The following is a 17,154-nucleotide window of genomic DNA, read 5'->3' as shown; positions in this document are numbered from 1 at the left end:
AACGTACAAGTGAAGTGATTTTGACGAGTGAAAATGTTTGTCTCGCGTAAAGTCAAAATCATTGTCTCATCGACCAAAGGCAAAGATGTGTGGTATACATTGTGCACACTTCGGAATCACTTTCCCTTAGCTCTTGAAGTAAGCCCTGGAAGAATGGGAAGTCCTTGATTAACAGGAGCACTCTATTGAAATAAATCTCCAAGGCAAACCAAAGGTTCAACCTTGAAAAACCTTCAACAATTCGAAACCCATGGAATGTGTTGCAAAATATTCAAGAAAAAAAGATTTTTATTTATGCTAAGGGTAGATTGGAGATGAAGTTCACTCCTGGAGAATGGATATCAGTGCTTGATAAGGATATCACTGCTTGATAATCTTGTTCCCATCGCACTGGAGGTCACTGTAAATCTGCTCGTCCTGGACGTCGTTCTTCAGCTGCGTAGCTAGCTCGACGGCATTTTCCTGCAAGGACCCAAAAAGATTACAGATAAGAGAGGGCTAAAATTAAATCGAGGATTCACTCACATCGAAGAGAACGTTCTTGTGGCCCTCCTGGAACTCCCCGAACAAGGAGAAGACATCCACCAGCTTACCCCTGGCCCCGAACTTATCCGAGATGGTTGCGAACAGATGCTTGACCGTCTCCTGCTCCACGGAGGAGCTGTCGGAGCGCACGAAGATGGCGCGTGGCAGCTGCACCTCCACGTTGCATGCGCGGTAATCGGTGACGGGGCTGCGCGTCAGTCCGGGGCAGACCAATTGCCAGTCCTTGTGCTCCTCCAGCTTCGAGGCGGGGACGATCAGCAGATCCTGCGCGGAGCTTGGGGAGATACGGCATCCGTCCTGGCCGCGTCGCTTGTTAAGGAAGGCGGCTGAGAGTCGGGCCCGCTCGTTGTCTGCGTCGTAGTTTCTGTAGCAAGAGAAAGTTAGTCGAGGACTTCGGACAGGTGAAGGATATTCTTACATAGCTGTCTTCTGGAGTGCTTCTCGGCTAAGGGTGGGTGGGGCCACGGCCACCAGGATATCTTCGTCGGAGAGTTGCTCGTAGACGATGGGCTGCAGCTTGTGCTGGCGGGCATCGGCATAACTGGCAGCGGGAAGGATCACCAGATCAGCCTTGTCCTTGCCCAGCGCCTCGACGCAGTCCGCCGCCTGGACACACTCCAGCTCTGGGCGGGCATCGCGGGCATAGGCTGCCCTATGGAGGGCCTCGCATTTAGAGAACTCGGCATCCTGCTGGACGCACAGCCGGATCTTGCGGATGGCACTGCCGTCGCGTTCGATTACATCCTTGTAGCCGGCCCGCTCTAGGTAGACCTTGGGATCGATGGCCGCCGGCTTGCTGTGGTACACGCCATTTGGCTGGATGAGCAGGTGGGCGGCGGCCTCCTTGTTCTGTGCCCGTAACCCGTTGGCGAAGAAGCGCTCCAGACGGGTCTGCAGCTGGTGCAGTTGGTCTGTGCTCTGGACAGCATGCTCGTTGGAGATGTAGCCGCTCCAGGGGCGCTGGGCCCAGGAGCAGGCGGGTCCTGTGATAGACCGGCGGGTGCCGTCCTCGCAAAGATACTCGAACTCCGCGGCATTGCCCTCAGCGGGCGCTGCGCCGGGCAGGCCGAAGTACTTCTTGATGTACTGGACCTTGGTGAAGGCCACCTCGCCCTGGCCTTTGTCCAAGCACCGTATGGCACCGTCGTATCCGCTGAACTTGTCCGGATAGTTGCACTGGGCGGGCTTCTCGCAGAGGGCACACAGATTCGAGTACTTTTTCTTGAGGAGGCGGTCCGTCTCCGGGTGTGCGGAGTAGTTGCCTACGAGACAGGACTGCGAGAAGAACTCGGAGAGGGACTTGAGCTCTCGTTCGGTGGCGGAGATCTGCGGATCGGCTGAGACCTTCAGCACATGGGTGTTCTTTAACTTCGTAATGGGGATCTTGTAGCCGACGTTGCGTCCGAAGCCCGTGTGGCAGGACTTGGCGCCACGCAGCTGCTGAAGGGTCTTAATAGGCGATGTCTTCTTCACCAGGATGACGCCTTCGTAGCGGAAGTCAGCTATGGACAAATATAAAATAGATCAGATCAGGGATGTCGTATTGTCCCCTAAGATATCCCTGAGACATTCCTGAGACATAGACATACCGTCCTTGTCCTGCTGCGTGCGGATCTCGGAGACGACGCGATAGTCCTCGTTTTTGCGGTGGTAGGCTATATACATGTCTTCCGGCTCCGTGGCCAGCACATCAGCTTTACGCTGCTCGATCAGCTCGAGGCAGTCCACCCGATCTCGCCCGGCCACGCACTCCATGCGGATACCCGCCTCCGAGGGATCGGCCAGCAGCTGCTGGCATTCTTTCAGGTATATCTTTGGCACGCACAGGCGATCTGCAGAACAGAGAATTTAGCTTTTGGGACTGGAATTCCCCAGGGATTGGCTCACATATGGGATCCTCTGCCCAGCTTCCATTGGGGCTAAGCACCAACAGAAGCGTGGCTACCAGAAGCAGCATCCAAGTCTCACTCGTCGTCGCAGTCATCGTCAAAACTTGACTGTGGCAAAACTCTGGCCGGCCGGCACTTTTATACCCCAGACGATCAGCCATATCGCACTCTCGTTTTTTGTTCGGCTTTTGCTCTTTTTTTCGCCTTCACCTAATTGTTTATTCTGATCTGTTTGCTCTCCTCTGGGGAGCGAAGCGACAGCCGAGGAAGCAAAGAAAGACACCCACTCAGACCGGCTCTCTCCAGTCCAAGGGGATGTTGGTACGTTGTGTGGGTTAAAATGGCTGTTGACGGGGTCTAGAAACCATCAGAGGCCTATCCTCTGGATAGGGGCAACAAACCAAACGGGTTTGAGCCAATATTATTAATATCATTATTCATCTAAACATACTCGTAAGATAAACATACTAGTAGAGATATATATATATACCATATATACCAGATATATCTTGAGATAATCGATGGCTCAATATATTCTCTATAGTTCTTTGGCGAGTATATAAGTATTTACATACTTCTGGATCTTTCTTAGTGCTTAAAATCATGACAAACTTTTTAGCGAAAGGCGCGATGGCGAGGAGTGCATAATTATATAACTGAACACTGAGATTTTTTGCTGCATGCATTGTGTGTGCGGTCTTAAAATTTCCAAGAATCCATTTAAAATTTCCTGATTGAATCGTAGAGCCGTTCAGCCTTTTATCTTCACAGCAACAATCCATTTAATCGTAAATCTTTCGCCCAGCAGTTTAAGTCATCTCCGTTTACTGTCAGGGGGTTCCTCTAGCTGTGTAGGTTTTGACACTGATGGCTGCACATTGTCCGACTCCTTCCCTCCACCTCACAATCATTGCACGCTTCAAAACCCCACCTATCCCCTTCTCCCTTCCCTTCTCAAGCTATAAATCAAGCGCAACTTTCCTCATCTGGGGGTATGTTTATTTCCTAAAGACACCTGCGGAGCATTACAATAAATATCTAAAATACTCTCCAATCCACCAATCGCCCTACGGGCTCCTTCCGTACTGAAATGGCATCTATACACATATATAATTTTTATTCTAGAATTCCCTGTTCCAATATCCAAGAAAGAGCATTCCCAAACTCGCCAAAGTCCAAAGCTTGGCTTCATTTTCTTTTGTAGTTTCGTTTCGCTATCAAACAATTTGTTTCCACAGGCACAAAACCTGTTCCATGGGATGTGTCGGGATAGGATCACCACCCGTCGCCGGCACACCGGCAGAGTGCAATCAAGGGGAGACAGAGACATCCCCTCAACTCATGTGAAAATCAACTTAAATTTGCGGTCTGCTTAAAATGCAGGCCGTGCCTCAATTAAAGGGGAATCGGCGGGAGGTAGTAGCTTGGTTGGTTGGTTGGATAATAAATAAACCTTAATAGATTTGACTGCTCAACGAGATCACAAAAGCCACACTGTAGGGGCGAGTGAGTGTGGGCTGTGTTTGAGAGGAGAAGTCTTGGTCGGGGATCTTTTCAGAAACGCCAATATAAGTAAGTGTATGTGTATATGTGTAGAAGTAGATCGAAGTCAATGAGATTGTTTATAATTCCTGATACGTGCACCATAGCTTATATTATTTGCATGCCTACAGCAGTTGTCCCAGCAACCGGGTGTCGCCGGCAAGGTCGAAAGGCCTCGAAGTCCGCCGGGAATCTCCCTAATGGGTTTTTCTACCAGAAAAAAATATTCTGTTATCAGAATCATGCCCTCAGAGGCTATCTGCAGCCAGGTGGGAGGGCACTACTCGCCAGCCTCCTTCTATACACATCTTTGGAAAACTTGCGGGAATTAAAATTTGAATTCAACCCGCCATTCAGTGCACCTATCAGCACAGTTCTGGAAAATCACTGTAATCGACTTTAACATTTTCTATAGAATAACAGAAAGGTGGAGTTGAAACATTAATCAGGCCCGACAATTAATGCACCACAATCTAATGCTATTGCTCAGTGGAGACGTTGCTGTGCGTCCATATCTTGCAGTCGGAACATATGTTCAAACCCATCCCCTCGATTCAGTACAGCGGTGTTTTAAAACACTAACAGGGGTACATTTGTCCCCTATATATAATTAATGCGAGAACTGAATCATGCTTCAAGCTAATTTGAGTCACTTCAGGTTTATTGGAACCTTCAATTCGGTCCACTGTAACCGATAGACGAAATCGCCTATCGCACAAATATACTGATAGCTTTACTCGATGAAAAGTCCATAAATAATCGATGTCTTGATATGTTTATTAAGATTTAATTTTTCAAGGTTTATTTGATGACAAGGGGTATAGAAACTTCGAAACGCATGTTTTTTTCATTTTCGCTCTCTTAAATCGTACTTCCGTGCGTCACTTATTCCAATGGATTGCATATACAATCCTTCTTACACACTCACTTTCAAGCTGCAATATATTCAGAAACTAGTCAGTCTCTGTTCTAAAGCTATTTCAACGATATTTCGCAGCTTATTCTCTTCTTACAGAGACCAAGAATAGGTGTCGGGAACGAGATATATGTATATACAAGACAGTATTCATTTGCAGATATATCTAGAACATATAAATTTGAGAAAGTCTTTATTAATTATGTTTTAAAACAGATGGTTTTTTTGTTGACCTTTTTTGTTTTAACCTTGTTTTAGACACAATACAATAAAACTGAGTAAGTTCTAAAGTAGCTAATCTTGTAGAAAATTTATTCATCAATGGCCTAAAATTATGTGGGCAGAGCTAAGGGCTTTAATTAGTCAGCATTATTCAACCGAATATCTATGTATATTGAGCAATAGGAACGATTTTTCTATTACGTTTCATTTGTTTGACATTTTCCGCTCAAATCTATTTTTAGACAAAATCCAACAAAAGCAAGTATTTAAAATAAATCAGTCAAATAGAAAATTTACTTATTAAGCGGATAAAAGTATGTGGTCAGGCGTCAGAGCAAGTATCTATCTATCAAGGCCTCTATCTAGCAAGTAACATTTGCCGGAATATCCAAAACGAGGAATATGTATATTAGAACTTTAATTCGTCAGTATACTTTCGGTATATTTTTAAATAGAGACGGTATATTTTGTTATATTCTGAGGGTCAGACGGTATATTTGATTGATAAGTCTGATTTTCTTACCACCATGTCTAGCTCACACACCTTGCAAACTTTATATTTTTCATATTTTGCAAGTATTTTCCAGTATTTTTTAAAACGCGCTATGAACTCACCCTCTTGTCCAATGCACCAATGTAGAAATCGTGTGGAAGAGCCAAGTCCCAGGCTTTTCCGAACACTAATTCGTGATCAGCATCGAATGCCTGATCGTTTTCCATCAAAATCTATATTTAAAAAAAAAGGCATGTCAAAAAGTGGATAACGCAGGTTTTTCCCCTTCAGGTATCGCCTTAGGTAATTACATGAAAATATAGTTACTATGTAGCAAATGTGTAGTTATAGTGTAGTTACCATGTAAGGAAATTAATTTAGTGGAAATTGTTGTTGACCGGTTTTGCTTAAACCTTATTTTAAAAGCAATGCAATAAAGATGAAAACTTAAATTTAACTAGTCTTGCAGGAGACCGATTTAATAATCGGATAAAAATATTGGTTGAGAGCTGAGGGGCCTTGCTAGCTAGTAATATTAAACCGAATATCAAAAACGAGGAATATGGGGGAACTTGAATACTAATAATTCATCAGTATTTTACGGTATATTTTAAAATTTGTGACGTCAGGTCGTATATTCTCTGAATTGACACGTCAAGCCGGACGAAGAACACATAAAACGAAATCAAAACCAGGAAAAAGACGTAACGTCTCCCGAAACTACAAAACGTCCCCCTTGACACCTGACAAGTAGTCGGGAAACGCTAGCCAGGATGAGCCAAGTGCCGTGCTACACGATAATCAACTCGCCGGACCTGGAGGTCCCGAACGAGATGCAGCTGAAGCAAGATTTGGAGAAGGGCGACACGAACCACAAGATCGAGACGCTGAAGAAGGTGATTAAGCTGCTGCTCAACGGCGAGCGCTACCCGGGTCTGATCATGACCATCATCCGATTCGTGCTGCCCGTGCAGGACCATACAATCAAGAAGCTGCTGCTCATCTTCTGGGAGATTGTACCAAAGACCTCGGGCGACGGCAAACTGCTGCAGGAGATGATTCTCGTGTGCGATGCCTACCGAAAGGTGAGTTAAACGTGCAACGTGGCCCCGCGTATGCCATCTGTGTGACTGTGCTGATCTGTTGTTTTTTCGCTTTACTGTAGGACCTACAACACCCGAACGAGTTCCTGCGTGGTTCCACGCTGCGTTTCCTTTGCAAGCTGAAAGAGCCCGAGCTGCTAGAGCCCCTGATGCCCGCTATCCGAGCTTGCCTGGACCACCGTCACTCGTACGTGCGCCGCAACGCAGTCCTGGCCATCTTTACAATTTACAAGAACTTCGACTGGCTGGTGCCGGACGGACCGGAGCTTATCGCCAACTTTCTGGACACGCAGCAGGACATGTCGTGCAAAAGGAACGCCTTCCTTATGCTGCTCCACGCCGATCAGGAGCGCGCCCTCAACTATCTGGCCTCGTGCATCGACCAGGTGCACAGCTTTGGTGACATTCTGCAGCTGGTTATTGTTGAGCTCATCTACAAGGTGTGCCATGCCAATCCCGCAGAGCGATCGCGCTTTATTCGGTGCATCTACAACCTACTTAACTCATCCTCCAACGCGGTCCGCTACGAGTCTGCCGGCACGCTCATCACCCTTTCTCTGGCCCCCACCGCCATCAAAGCCGCCGCCAGCTGTTACATCGAGCTGATTGTCAAGGAAAGCGACAACAACGTTAAGCTTATTGTCCTAGACCGGCTTATTGCCATGAAAGAAAACGAGAACATGGAGAAGGTCATGCAGGACCTGGTCATGGACGTGCTGCGTGTCCTGGCCGCCCCCGATATCGAGGTGCGCCGCAAGGCCCTCGCGCTGGCTATGGACCTGGTCTATTCGCGCAACATCGGCGAGATGGTGCTGGTGCTCAAGAAGGAGGTGGCCAAAACGCACAACGTTGAGCACGAGGATACGGGCAAGTACCGGCAGCTGCTCGTCCGCACCTTGCACACCTGCTCCATCAAGTTCCCCGACGTGGCCGCGACCGTGATTCCCGTCCTGGTGGAGTTCCTTTCGGACACCAACGAGCTGGCCGCCGCCGACGTGCTCATCTTCATACGCGAGGCCATCCAAAAGTTCCCGGCCCTCAGCGGTCTCATCATCGAGCACCTTATCGAGGCCTTCCCCCAGATCAAGTCCTCGAAGATTCACCGTGCCGCCGTGTGGATCCTGGGCGAGTATGTGGAGGGTCCGCAGATTATCGAAGTGATTGACGCTATCCAACAGACGCTGGGCGACGTACCCATGGTGGAAGCGGAGCAGCGTCGCCTATCCGGTGACCCAACCGAGGAGCAAAGCCAGCAGCAGGGATCCGCCACAGGAGGCGTATCCGGTGATGGCAGCAGCAGCACCACCACCAGCACAAGCAATGCCATCAACAAGGTCACCTCCGACGGCACATATGCCACCCAAAGTGCCTATAGCCTGGCCCCGTAAGTAGTCTTCAAACCGAAATGAAGTCCCTTCGTCACAGTTGAATTCACAGATTCCCTCGCTTTTCCGTTTTTCCATCGCTCTAACAGGGTGGCCAAGGTGGAGAAGCGTCCACCGCTGCGACAGTACTTGATGGACGGCGATTTCTTCATTGGCGCCGCCCTTTCAGCCACTCTGACCAAGCTGGCCTTGCGCTACGTGGAGCTGCAGCCAGACTCCAGTGCCCAGAACCGCCTGACTACGCGGGTGATGCTAATCATGAGCTCTATCCTGCACCTAGGCAAGTCCGGGTTCCCCAGCAAGCCTATCACCAACGACGACACCGATCGCATCTTCATCTGCCTGCGCACGCTGAGCGAACGCACCCCGGAGGCGGTCTCCGTGTTCATGCACTACTGCCGAGAGGCCCTGGGCAAGATGCTCGATGCCCAGCACGACGAGGACCAGCGCGTTCTAAAGGAGAAGCAGCGCGCCACCGCCAAGGTCCAGCCAGACGATCCGGTCCTCTTCGCCCAGCTCTCCAATGGGCGCGATAATCAGCTGGGCGAGAACGTGTTCGAATCCAGTCTGAACCAGGCTCTAGCCGGCACCAAAACGGCCCAGCTTAGCGACATCTCCTCGCCCAACAATAAACTCAACAAGGTCACCCAGCTGACGGGCTTCTCGGATCCGGTCTACGCCGAGGCCTACGTCAATGTTAACCAGTACGACATTGTCCTAGACGTCCTCATCGTCAACCAGACAAGTGAGTCTTCGTCATGGCAGTTTCTATGCCTTGCCTTGTGAGGATAGGTATTATTAATCTCTCTTTACCTCTGTGTAGATGACACCCTGCAGAACTGCACATTAGAGCTGGCCACGCTGGGCGATCTGAAGCTGGTGGAGCGTCCACATCCGGTTGTGCTGGCTCCCCACGACTTCTGCAACATCAAGGCCAACGTGAAGGTCTCCTCCACAGAGAACGGCATTATCTTTGGCAACATCGGTGAGTGTCAGTAGTAGTGGGAGTGGCTCCGATAATGAATGTTTTTCTCCTTCTCCTTCCAGTGTACGACACTGCGCTTAACACGAACGTGGTCGTGCTGAACACCATACACATCGACATTATGGACTACATCATTCCGGCCAGCTGCACAGACACCGAGTTCCGCCAAATGTGGCAGGACTTCGAGTGGGAGAACAAGGTCACCGTCAACACGAGCTTCACCGACCTGCACGAATATCTGAGGCACCTGCTCAAGAGCACGAACATGAAGTGCCTTACACCGGAGAAGGCCCTTTCCGGCCAGTGTGGCTTCATGGCTGCCAACATGTATGCCAAGTGAGTGTGGCAGCAGTCCGTGGAGTCTCCTGATATCCGAAACATTCATAACCTTCTCCCCTACATAGATCCATCTTCGGTGAAAATGCCTTGGCCAATTTGAGCATTGAGAAGCCCGTGGATGACCCCGATTCTAAGGTGACGGGCCACATACGCATACGCGCCAAGAGTCAGGTAAGAATGGGAGAAGCCTGCCCCAATCCTAAATGTTTCTTTCATGCTGGCTCTTTTTTTCTCTCTCTCTTTCTCTCTCCGCAGGGCATGGCCTTGAGTCTCGGCGACAAGATTAGCTCCTCGCAGAAGCAGTCCGTGCAGGCGGCTTAGTGGACAAACGGCCACCCCCAAGAACGGCTTTATAATGCAACTTCAAATTTTAAGCTTTAAAGCTTCTTCAAATTGCATTATATACATATAATGATACATTCAATATACATTTATTATATACCTTAACCCAAAAAAAAAAGAAGAGTTTATCGTGAATTCGGGGGCTGGGTGCGATTCCCAATGGGTGGCGGCGCAAAAATAGGAATAATTGTTTTTTATCTGAATTTTAAGATGTGGTCCATCACAGCTAAATGAGAAAAAAAGTTAAAAGAGGTATTTCAAAGCTAATTTAACTTACTTAAGCTCAGGTGGTGGCAGCGGGCGACATTTTAGAGATTGAAGCTGGTTAAGTGACCAGTGACGTAGTCAGAAGAAGCCAGTGGTTATTGGAACTTTGAGGAAGACAATATAAAAGCAAAAATATACATATTCAACTTCAAGACGGTTCACGATATATTACTAAAATTTGTCAATTACCTGGAATCGAGACTTAACGAAAGGGAACGTTGTGTTTACATTTATACCCGATACTTAGTCAGTATGGCTCTCCTCTGGCAGACGGCGTGTAACATTGAGCGACAACAAATGTGTGCGAGAGATTTGTTACTTTTGGCTATAATAATAATCCGATTTGATCAAGATTCGGCAATCTGGTAGATATGGTTATTCTCTATGATTGTGCGTTTTAAATTTTCCCGTATCTTTAAAATTGTGGATGCCAAAGATTTTCGTCCTTTGCGGGGGCGCAAAGGGGTGGGACAAAACTTTGAACTACACTTGTAACAGTGAGATCTAACAGGAGTATGGATACAAAATAGCTCTTATAGCCTTTGAGCACTAGGCTCTCATAGGGACAGACAGACGGACGGACAGACAAACATGGCTCTATCGAATATATTTACTTTATGGAGTCGGAAACGCTTCCTTCTGGACGTTACACATATCCATTTTCAGCACAAATATAATACGAGTATACCCCTATACTCATTTCGAGTATCGGGTATAAAAATTCCTCTAAAAGTGACCAGAAGTACTTGCAGTACGACGAGGAAATGTCCGATTTAGAAGTCGATAAAAACATGCTAAGCACTTTTTTTTTTATTTAATATTCATAGTGGCACAAGATTGTACCTTATAATTAATTCACTAGTCGCTAAAAGATTTAAATACGCTTGATTAATAGATTTAATATTTTGTACAGCTTTTTATACCCGATACTCCAAATGAGTATTGGGGTATATTAGATTTTTGGTAAAAGTGGATGTGTGTAACGTCCAGAAGGAATCGTTTCCGACCCCATAAAGTATATATATTCTTGATCAGCATCAATAGCCGAGTCGATTGAGCCCTGTCTGTCTGTCCGTCTGTCCGTCCCCTTCAGCGCCTAGTGCTCAAAGACTATAAGAGCTAGAGCAACGATGTTTTGGATCCATACTTCTGTGATATGTCACTGCTACAAAAATATTTCAAAACTTCGCACCGCCCACTTCCGCCCCCACAAAGGACGAAAATCTGTGGCATCCACATTTTTAAAGATACGATAAAACCAAAAACGCAGAATCGTAGAAAATTACCATATCTTTTAGACTGCAGAATTGGATCGTATTATTATTATAGCCAGCATCAAGAAAACAATTTCATTTTTTCTCGCCCTGTCTCTCTCTAACACACACGTAGCATAGCCGGCTTTGCTTAGAGTAAAACATTAGCGCCTAGATCTCAGAGACTATAAAAGCTAGAGCAACCAAATTTGGTATCCACACTCCTGTGATATCGGACCTTGACCGTTTTGTGTCAAAATTTCTCCACACCCCCTTCCGCCCCCGCAAAGGACGAAAATCTGGGGCATCCACAAATCTTAGAGGCTATTAACGCTAGAGTAACCAAATTTGGTACCCGCACTCCTGTTAGATCTCACTATAAAACGTATATCTCAAAATTTCGCCCCAATGTTGCATCCCCAATATTGAGGATACGAGAAAACTAAAAACGCAGAATCATAGATAACGACCATATCTATCAGATTGCTGAATCTGGATCAGACCAGATAATTTGTATAGCCAAAAGGAACAAATCAATTTGCACTGGCTACGCAGCGTCCGACGTCATGCTCAGACTGATTTTATGTCTCTCTCGCACGCATTCTTTGTCGTGTCGTTTAATATTCGCGGCGTCTGCCGGAGGAGAGCCATACTGACTAAGTATCGGGTATAACTGTAGAGTTGCGGTGTCCGCCTCAACTCACAACGTTCCCCCTCGTTGTTTGCTTAATTCCATACATTTTTATCTAAACTTAAGTTTAAACTTAAAATTTTAAAAGAGAGGATGTAAAATATCAAAATGAATAATAATAATGGCAAGCACCAATGGCAAACCCGCCGAGTTGCCGAAATAGGGACCCCCAGTCGGAGATGTATAAACCAGATCAACCCACGCTCGCGGAATCGGCGAAATTCGAGCCCTACACGGAAGCACGCTCAATTCCGCCAGAGCAAGGCGGACGTATAAGTAGTCGACGGCCAAAGACAAAAGGAACTAAGTAGAAACCCGGCTCTAGACGTTACCCCGCGCAGTAAATCAGACTCACCAAAAACAATACAAAGAACCGAAGAAAGTGCTAAGAACATGCATAATAAAAGTCAAACCAAGTATTTAAATAATATCAGTTGCGTAAATCATTACAAAGGGCCTAGGCACTGGCACTATTTCACCAATTTCATAATCAAGCAACCAAAAAGTTTGTCAGGTTCCCCCAAAGCACAGCCAATACAAAGTACCATGGACGTGCCAACTGATGACGAAGAGATGGTCATGGAGCCCAGGGAACTCATGGGAGAAAGCCTGGGCATACCAGAGCAAATTCTGGCGCGAGTGCGAGACAAGTCAACTTCAGCAGGTGGGCTACGCATCGTGTGCAGTGATGTGCAGTCGTACAGGGTACTGCAACGCTACTACAGGGATGTAGCGCACACAACGCCGTCATACACCTACCAACTACAGACTGAGGGACGGTACAGGATTGTCATTAGAGATCTTCACCATACCACGGAGAACGACTACATCACCGATATGTTGGCCAGCCATGGACACGTGGCCACATTCGTTCGCGGCATGACACGCTGCGGATCGCAAGAACCATTCAACATGTTCAGTGTACAGTTGAAACCAAAGCCAAATAACTTAGATGTGCTTACCGTAACGAATTTGGGTGGCCAAAGAGTGAAAATTTAAACCCAAAAACGCTCTGGCCCCGTCGTCCAGTGCCATCGATGTCAAAAAATTGGTCACACACACAACGCAAAGTCGTTCCCGTACACGTGCAGAAGAACCCTGTCCATCAAAGCAGGCCAAGAGCTATGCCACTGCTGCCAGGGAGGGTCACTCCTTGCAGCAGGAGCAAGAACAAAAACAACAGAGAAGATCGAGATCTGTGGGAAATCCCACTCCAAGCTCATGATTGCAGCAGCAGATCATCAGTCACCTGAGTCGAAATTGCTCCCAGAGCGCATATCGACCCAGGAGAGACAACTCCCCAAATAATGACAACAATGTCAACTTCAGCGGAATCAGTACTGGACAAGCTCATCTCGCTTCTGCAATCCCAGGCAGAACAGAACGGTGAGCCAGCTACAGCTGAGCTACAGCTTCAACAAAGCCTGGAAGATAAGCTGTCCAAAATTGAGACAGCCAATTGCCGCCTCAGCCATGCAGAAGCCAAACCGCGGACCAACCTTGCGCCGCCACTCATAATGGATCCCACTCCGCAGGCGGGGACTATCTAAATAGTTGTTAAACAAAATCAAATCTGTAAACAAAACACAAGTTAATATTAAGTCTAGTGTTACCTAACTTTCTTCACTCAAATACCTACATGTAAAAATAGCGAATATCTACCATTACCGTAATCTAGTATTACCTTCCCATTCCATTGTTCTGCCAATAACACTGCCACTACATCTAAGATGTAAAATAAGCAGTTGGCGCCAGGAAATTTTGTAAAATATGCTTATATGTATGGCTCACAAGAAAAAAAACAATTCAAAAACAAGAACAAGAAAAGAAAACAAGAAAGAAAAAAACTATTCAAAAACAATTCAAAAATCCTTTAGTCCTGGACCAAAGGTTCAAGGATCAAAAGGATCCAAGGACCAAATTAAAAAGGATCAAAGTCAAAAGTTATGTTTTAATAAAAATACAAAATTTTAAATATAAAAACGTGAAAAAACCAATAAGTGGACAAAAAAGTGAAACCAATTTTTTCATTGTTCTCACCGTCATTCTGAGTTTCCGCAAATGGCCCGAAAGTCGCCCCTCGTAATAAACGTGCATGAAAGTAAAGTGCCCGGTCAAAATACATTGATCAAACAATGTGATCTGGTTATGGGAAAGGGAAATTACTTCCTAAGATATTCGGACACAGGCATAGTCACTCTTGACGGCCCATCCTAATCAGCATATCACAAAATGCAAATGTGCATTGCGCCGACTCAGTGCAACGACTTCCCTCCTAGTCCAGTGATTCAGAAAGCGGGCATGTAAGTACAAACGTGCCTGTTCCATCGCCATCTGTGAGTCCACCACAAGGTGAAAAAGTGCCCATCGCCTCCCCTCGGATGCTGCCAATATGTACAAACACGCCAGGTGATGACCAAGTCAAAAAGCAAGGCAAAAGGCCTGGAACGCCAGAATCATGAGACCCAAACCAAGCTACCAAAAAGGTTGTCAGGTCACCCCAAGCACAGTCAACACAGAGTGCTATGGACGTGTCAACTGACGATGAAGTAACGATCACGGAGCCCAGGGAACTCACCCGAAAAGACCTGGGCATACCATCCCAAGTTCCGACGCGACCGCGAATATCAGCAGCGACCAAACAAAATCCTGCTGGCCGCTCACGCGGAGCCCCCACAGCGCAAGCAGCGCCTCAGAGGGCGACCAGTCAAACCGCCGCCGATAGTCCTTCCTCAAGTTAGCAACATAGCTGCCACTTTAAAGGAAATCTCGCAGCTGATCCCCGTGGGTAAATTCTTCCCGAAGACAACTCCAGCAGGTGGACTATGCATCATGTGCAATGATGTGGACTCCTACAGAATCTTGCAGCGCCACTACAGCGACAGTGATTGCACCACCCCGTCATACACGTACCAACTTCAAACTAAGTGAGGGTGCAGGATCGTAATCAGAGATCTCCACCACACCACATTCATTCGCGGCATGACACGCAGCGGATCGCAAGAAGCATTCAACATGTTCAGTGTCCAATTGAAATCAAACCCAAGTAACACCGAACACCTTCTGGCCAGCGAGTGAAAATTGAAACTCAGAAGCCCGTCGTCTAGTGGCATCGTTGTCAAAAGCTTCTCTCTACCTATTGTAAAATGGTCCCCTAACTACAGCTTAAGAACCTCAGCCTGAAATAATCCATCACAATTTGTTTATGTATGTGTATGTTTGGTTCCAATTTAATATAAATTGATATTCAAATCCTATTCAATGATTTTAATGAATGAAATAATTAAATGTAGATCTTTCATTAAAGGTCTACAAATTTGGGGAAATTATGCAAATATAGGGGACTACTCCGACTGCTATATCCTTGAAGATTAACGTATTAGAAGGTATCACCGCAGAATCCATAAACTACATATATGATACATAATTGAGTAAAATGTAATATTGAGGCAACGACTTTAGAAAATGATAATTTAAAGTAATTTAGGCTTAATTTTTAAACATACATTTTATCAATTGAATCTTGAGTAGACAAGACCTTAGACCTGTAACATGGGTCGCTGCTCCTTGGCCGACAGCTTGTCGTTGGTGGTTGCGTAGCCAGTGCCGCCCTGTGAAACAAAATGTTACATAAAATATACATATATATAGAATCGGAAATGTCTGATCTCCACTCACGCGCTGCAGGGGAATAATGTCTTTTTCCTTGAGCTTGCGATCGGTGAGCGGGTGAACCATGTCCTTCCGGATCAGTTTATCCACGCACTCCAATGTCACGACATCGCCGCTGCAAAGATACGCAAAAGTTCGTAAGAAAGAAGAAGAAGAAGCCAAAGAAGCTAAACCCGATGTTGGTCTAAACTTACGTTGGTCGCAGGACGGCGCAGGGCACTGCGTTGCTAAGCGCATCGTGGGTAATGGGACACATGTAGCGCACCTCCTTGGCAATCAGCGACTTTTTTGTGTCGCCATCCTTGATCGGTGTGAACTTCACGTCAATCAGGTCCTTCACCTTAAGCGGCTGTGAGGAGACAGGGCAGTATATAGTGGCATCAGGCTTCTTGGCCTTGGCTGCCCCGGCATTGGGGCATTCTGAGGGCAGCCAGAAGGCGGGCAGCTTCTTCTGGTTCCCGTTGGCCATGTTCGAAATGGATCCATTCTCTGAGGCTGCTATGGCTGCTGCCGAAGTGCTGGGCGCTGGTAGGATGGGCTGCTCGACTGGGCTGGACTTGTGGGCAGGTGTTGTGGTGGGCTTCTCGGAATTCACGAACCGTTCCATGCGGGCTTGCTGCTTGCAATTGGCCTCCTGGGTGATCTCCTCCTCTTCGACCCGTCGCAGGCGCTCGAACTCTTTCAGCTTACGGTTGTACTCATTCTTCTTGGTGACGATGTACTGCAGGATCGCCTCCTTGTCGAACAGGTACCCCTGCTTGGTAATGACAGGGTTTCGGCACGGCTGAAGCGTCAGCGAACAGCAGTCGAACGACTTCACAGAGTCTTTGCCCAGGCGTTGGGCATTTGTTCCGTAACCCGACTCGGCGGCGTCGCGTTTCTTTTCATTGTAAGTATAAACGGCTCCGGCCGTGCAGTTGCGAGCATGTCGGGTCATTTTTAAGTTCGTTTTCTCGCAGATATGTTTATATATGAAGGCAAGCAAATGGTTTACGTTTTGTTGAACTCGGAACTAGTTCGATTGCAGTGTCAACACAACCCCAATCACCTATTTTGCGTTGCATAAAAAGTATCGGAACTAGTTTTTTCGTGATGTTCCAATGTTGCATTTCTTTCCTGTCCATTTGTTGACCATATTACATATACAATATGCTGCCTACAAAAAATACCCGATGATATTGTGAACATTTTTAGTAATGCAACCAATCCCATCGTTCCAATTTTGCAACATTTTTAATCAAATACCAAAGTATCAAAAGAAGCATAATAATATAAATGCAACTACTCTTGAAGCTGCCCTGAGTCGGTAGTGTTGCCAAATAATTTATCGCTAATTTAAATAACAACAATAAACCCCAAAGCAAGCTATTATTTTTGTGTATTTACTCCTTGTCTAATGCTTACCTTATATTGACTCTGAAATTCTTGCAGCACTGCCTAGCACACGCTTTGTTTCAAACACAAGTGACCACAAACACAACAATGCGAATTTGAGCAGATAATTTTCCC

The 17,154-nt window shown here is 46.6% G+C and overlaps 3 protein-coding genes across 4 annotated transcripts; 1 reads left to right on the top strand and 2 right to left on the bottom strand.

Annotated features, from left to right (window-relative positions):
* Positions 1-256: 256 nt before the first annotated feature.
* On the bottom strand, positions 257-2,545 carry LOC6601748 (transferrin). The gene is made up of 5 exons (XM_002026787.2): positions 2,434-2,545; positions 2,136-2,378; positions 965-2,048; positions 526-910; positions 257-462 (listed from the first exon to the last, which is right to left on the bottom strand). Exons 1-5 carry the CDS (start codon positions 2,528-2,530, stop codon positions 361-363), a joined length of 1,911 nt encoding a protein of 636 aa, XP_002026823.1. The 5' UTR covers positions 2,531-2,545; the 3' UTR covers positions 257-360.
* Positions 2,546-6,265: 3,720 nt separating this feature from the next.
* On the top strand, positions 6,266-9,867 carry LOC6601749 (coatomer subunit beta). Its single transcript, XM_026991146.1, has 7 exons — positions 6,266-6,693; positions 6,774-8,095; positions 8,186-8,841; positions 8,920-9,081; positions 9,144-9,417; positions 9,486-9,591; positions 9,676-9,867. The coding sequence occupies exons 1-7, from the start codon at positions 6,382-6,384 to the stop codon at positions 9,739-9,741; spliced, it is 2,898 nt and encodes a 965-aa protein (XP_026846947.1). The 5' UTR covers positions 6,266-6,381; the 3' UTR covers positions 9,742-9,867.
* Positions 9,868-9,918: 51 nt separating this feature from the next.
* LOC6601753 (nitric oxide synthase-interacting protein homolog) lies at positions 9,919-16,631 on the bottom strand. Of its 2 annotated transcripts, XR_003409027.1 has the most exons (5): positions 15,840-16,631; positions 15,652-15,760; positions 15,480-15,584; positions 10,040-10,133; positions 9,919-9,988 (listed from the first exon to the last, which is right to left on the bottom strand). XR_003409027.1 is itself a non-coding variant. In XM_002026792.2 (3 exons), exons 1-3 carry the CDS (start codon positions 16,580-16,582, stop codon positions 15,513-15,515), a joined length of 924 nt encoding a protein of 307 aa, XP_002026828.1. In that variant the 5' UTR covers positions 16,583-16,630; the 3' UTR covers positions 15,199-15,512. The 2 variants fall into 2 exon arrangements, 1 of the variants encoding a protein (XP_002026828.1); XM_002026792.2 differs by lacking the exons at positions 9,919-9,988; positions 10,040-10,133 and having other exon boundaries at positions 15,199-15,584; positions 15,840-16,630.
* Positions 16,632-17,154: the final 523 nt, after the last annotated feature.

Source organism: Drosophila persimilis, unplaced genomic scaffold (genome assembly GCF_003286085.1).
Source record: "Drosophila persimilis strain 14011-0111.01,24,50 unplaced genomic scaffold, DperRS2 tig00000653-arrow-arrow-pilon, whole genome shotgun sequence".
Lineage (NCBI taxonomy): Eukaryota > Metazoa > Arthropoda > Insecta > Diptera > Drosophilidae > Drosophila > Drosophila persimilis.
The sequence above is the reverse complement of the archived record's forward strand: the minus strand, read 5'-3'. Positions and strand labels throughout refer to the sequence as shown.

Bases quoted from the DNA above. Each gene is read 5' to 3' on its own strand.
- LOC6601748 (XM_002026787.2), bottom strand. From the start codon at position 2,530: ATGACTGCGACGACGAGTGAGACTTGGATGCTGCTTCTGGTAGCCACG. The intron at 2,049-2,135 runs GTATGTCTATGT...ATTTGTCCATAG, and splicing joins CACGCAGCAGGACAAGGACG to CTGACTTCCGCTACGAAGGC. The intron at 463-525 runs GTGAGTGAATCC...GGGTCCTTGCAG, and splicing joins ACAAGAACGTTCTCTTCGAT to GAAAATGCCGTCGAGCTAGC.
- LOC6601749 (XM_026991146.1), top strand. From the start codon at position 6,382: ATGAGCCAAGTGCCGTGCTACACGATAATCAACTCGCCGGACCTGGAG. The intron at 9,082-9,143 runs GTGAGTGTCAGT...TTCTCCTTCCAG, and splicing joins CATTATCTTTGGCAACATCG to TGTACGACACTGCGCTTAAC. The intron at 9,592-9,675 runs GTAAGAATGGGA...CTCTCTCCGCAG, and splicing joins GCATACGCGCCAAGAGTCAG to GGCATGGCCTTGAGTCTCGG.
- LOC6601753 (XM_002026792.2), bottom strand. From the start codon at position 16,582: ATGACCCGACATGCTCGCAACTGCACGGCCGGAGCCGTTTATACTTAC. The intron at 15,761-15,839 runs GTAAGTTTAGAC...GTATCTTTGCAG, and splicing joins TGCGCCGTCCTGCGACCAAC to CGGCGATGTCGTGACATTGG. The intron at 15,585-15,651 runs GTGAGTGGAGAT...TTTGTTTCACAG, and splicing joins ACATTATTCCCCTGCAGCGC to GGCGGCACTGGCTACGCAAC.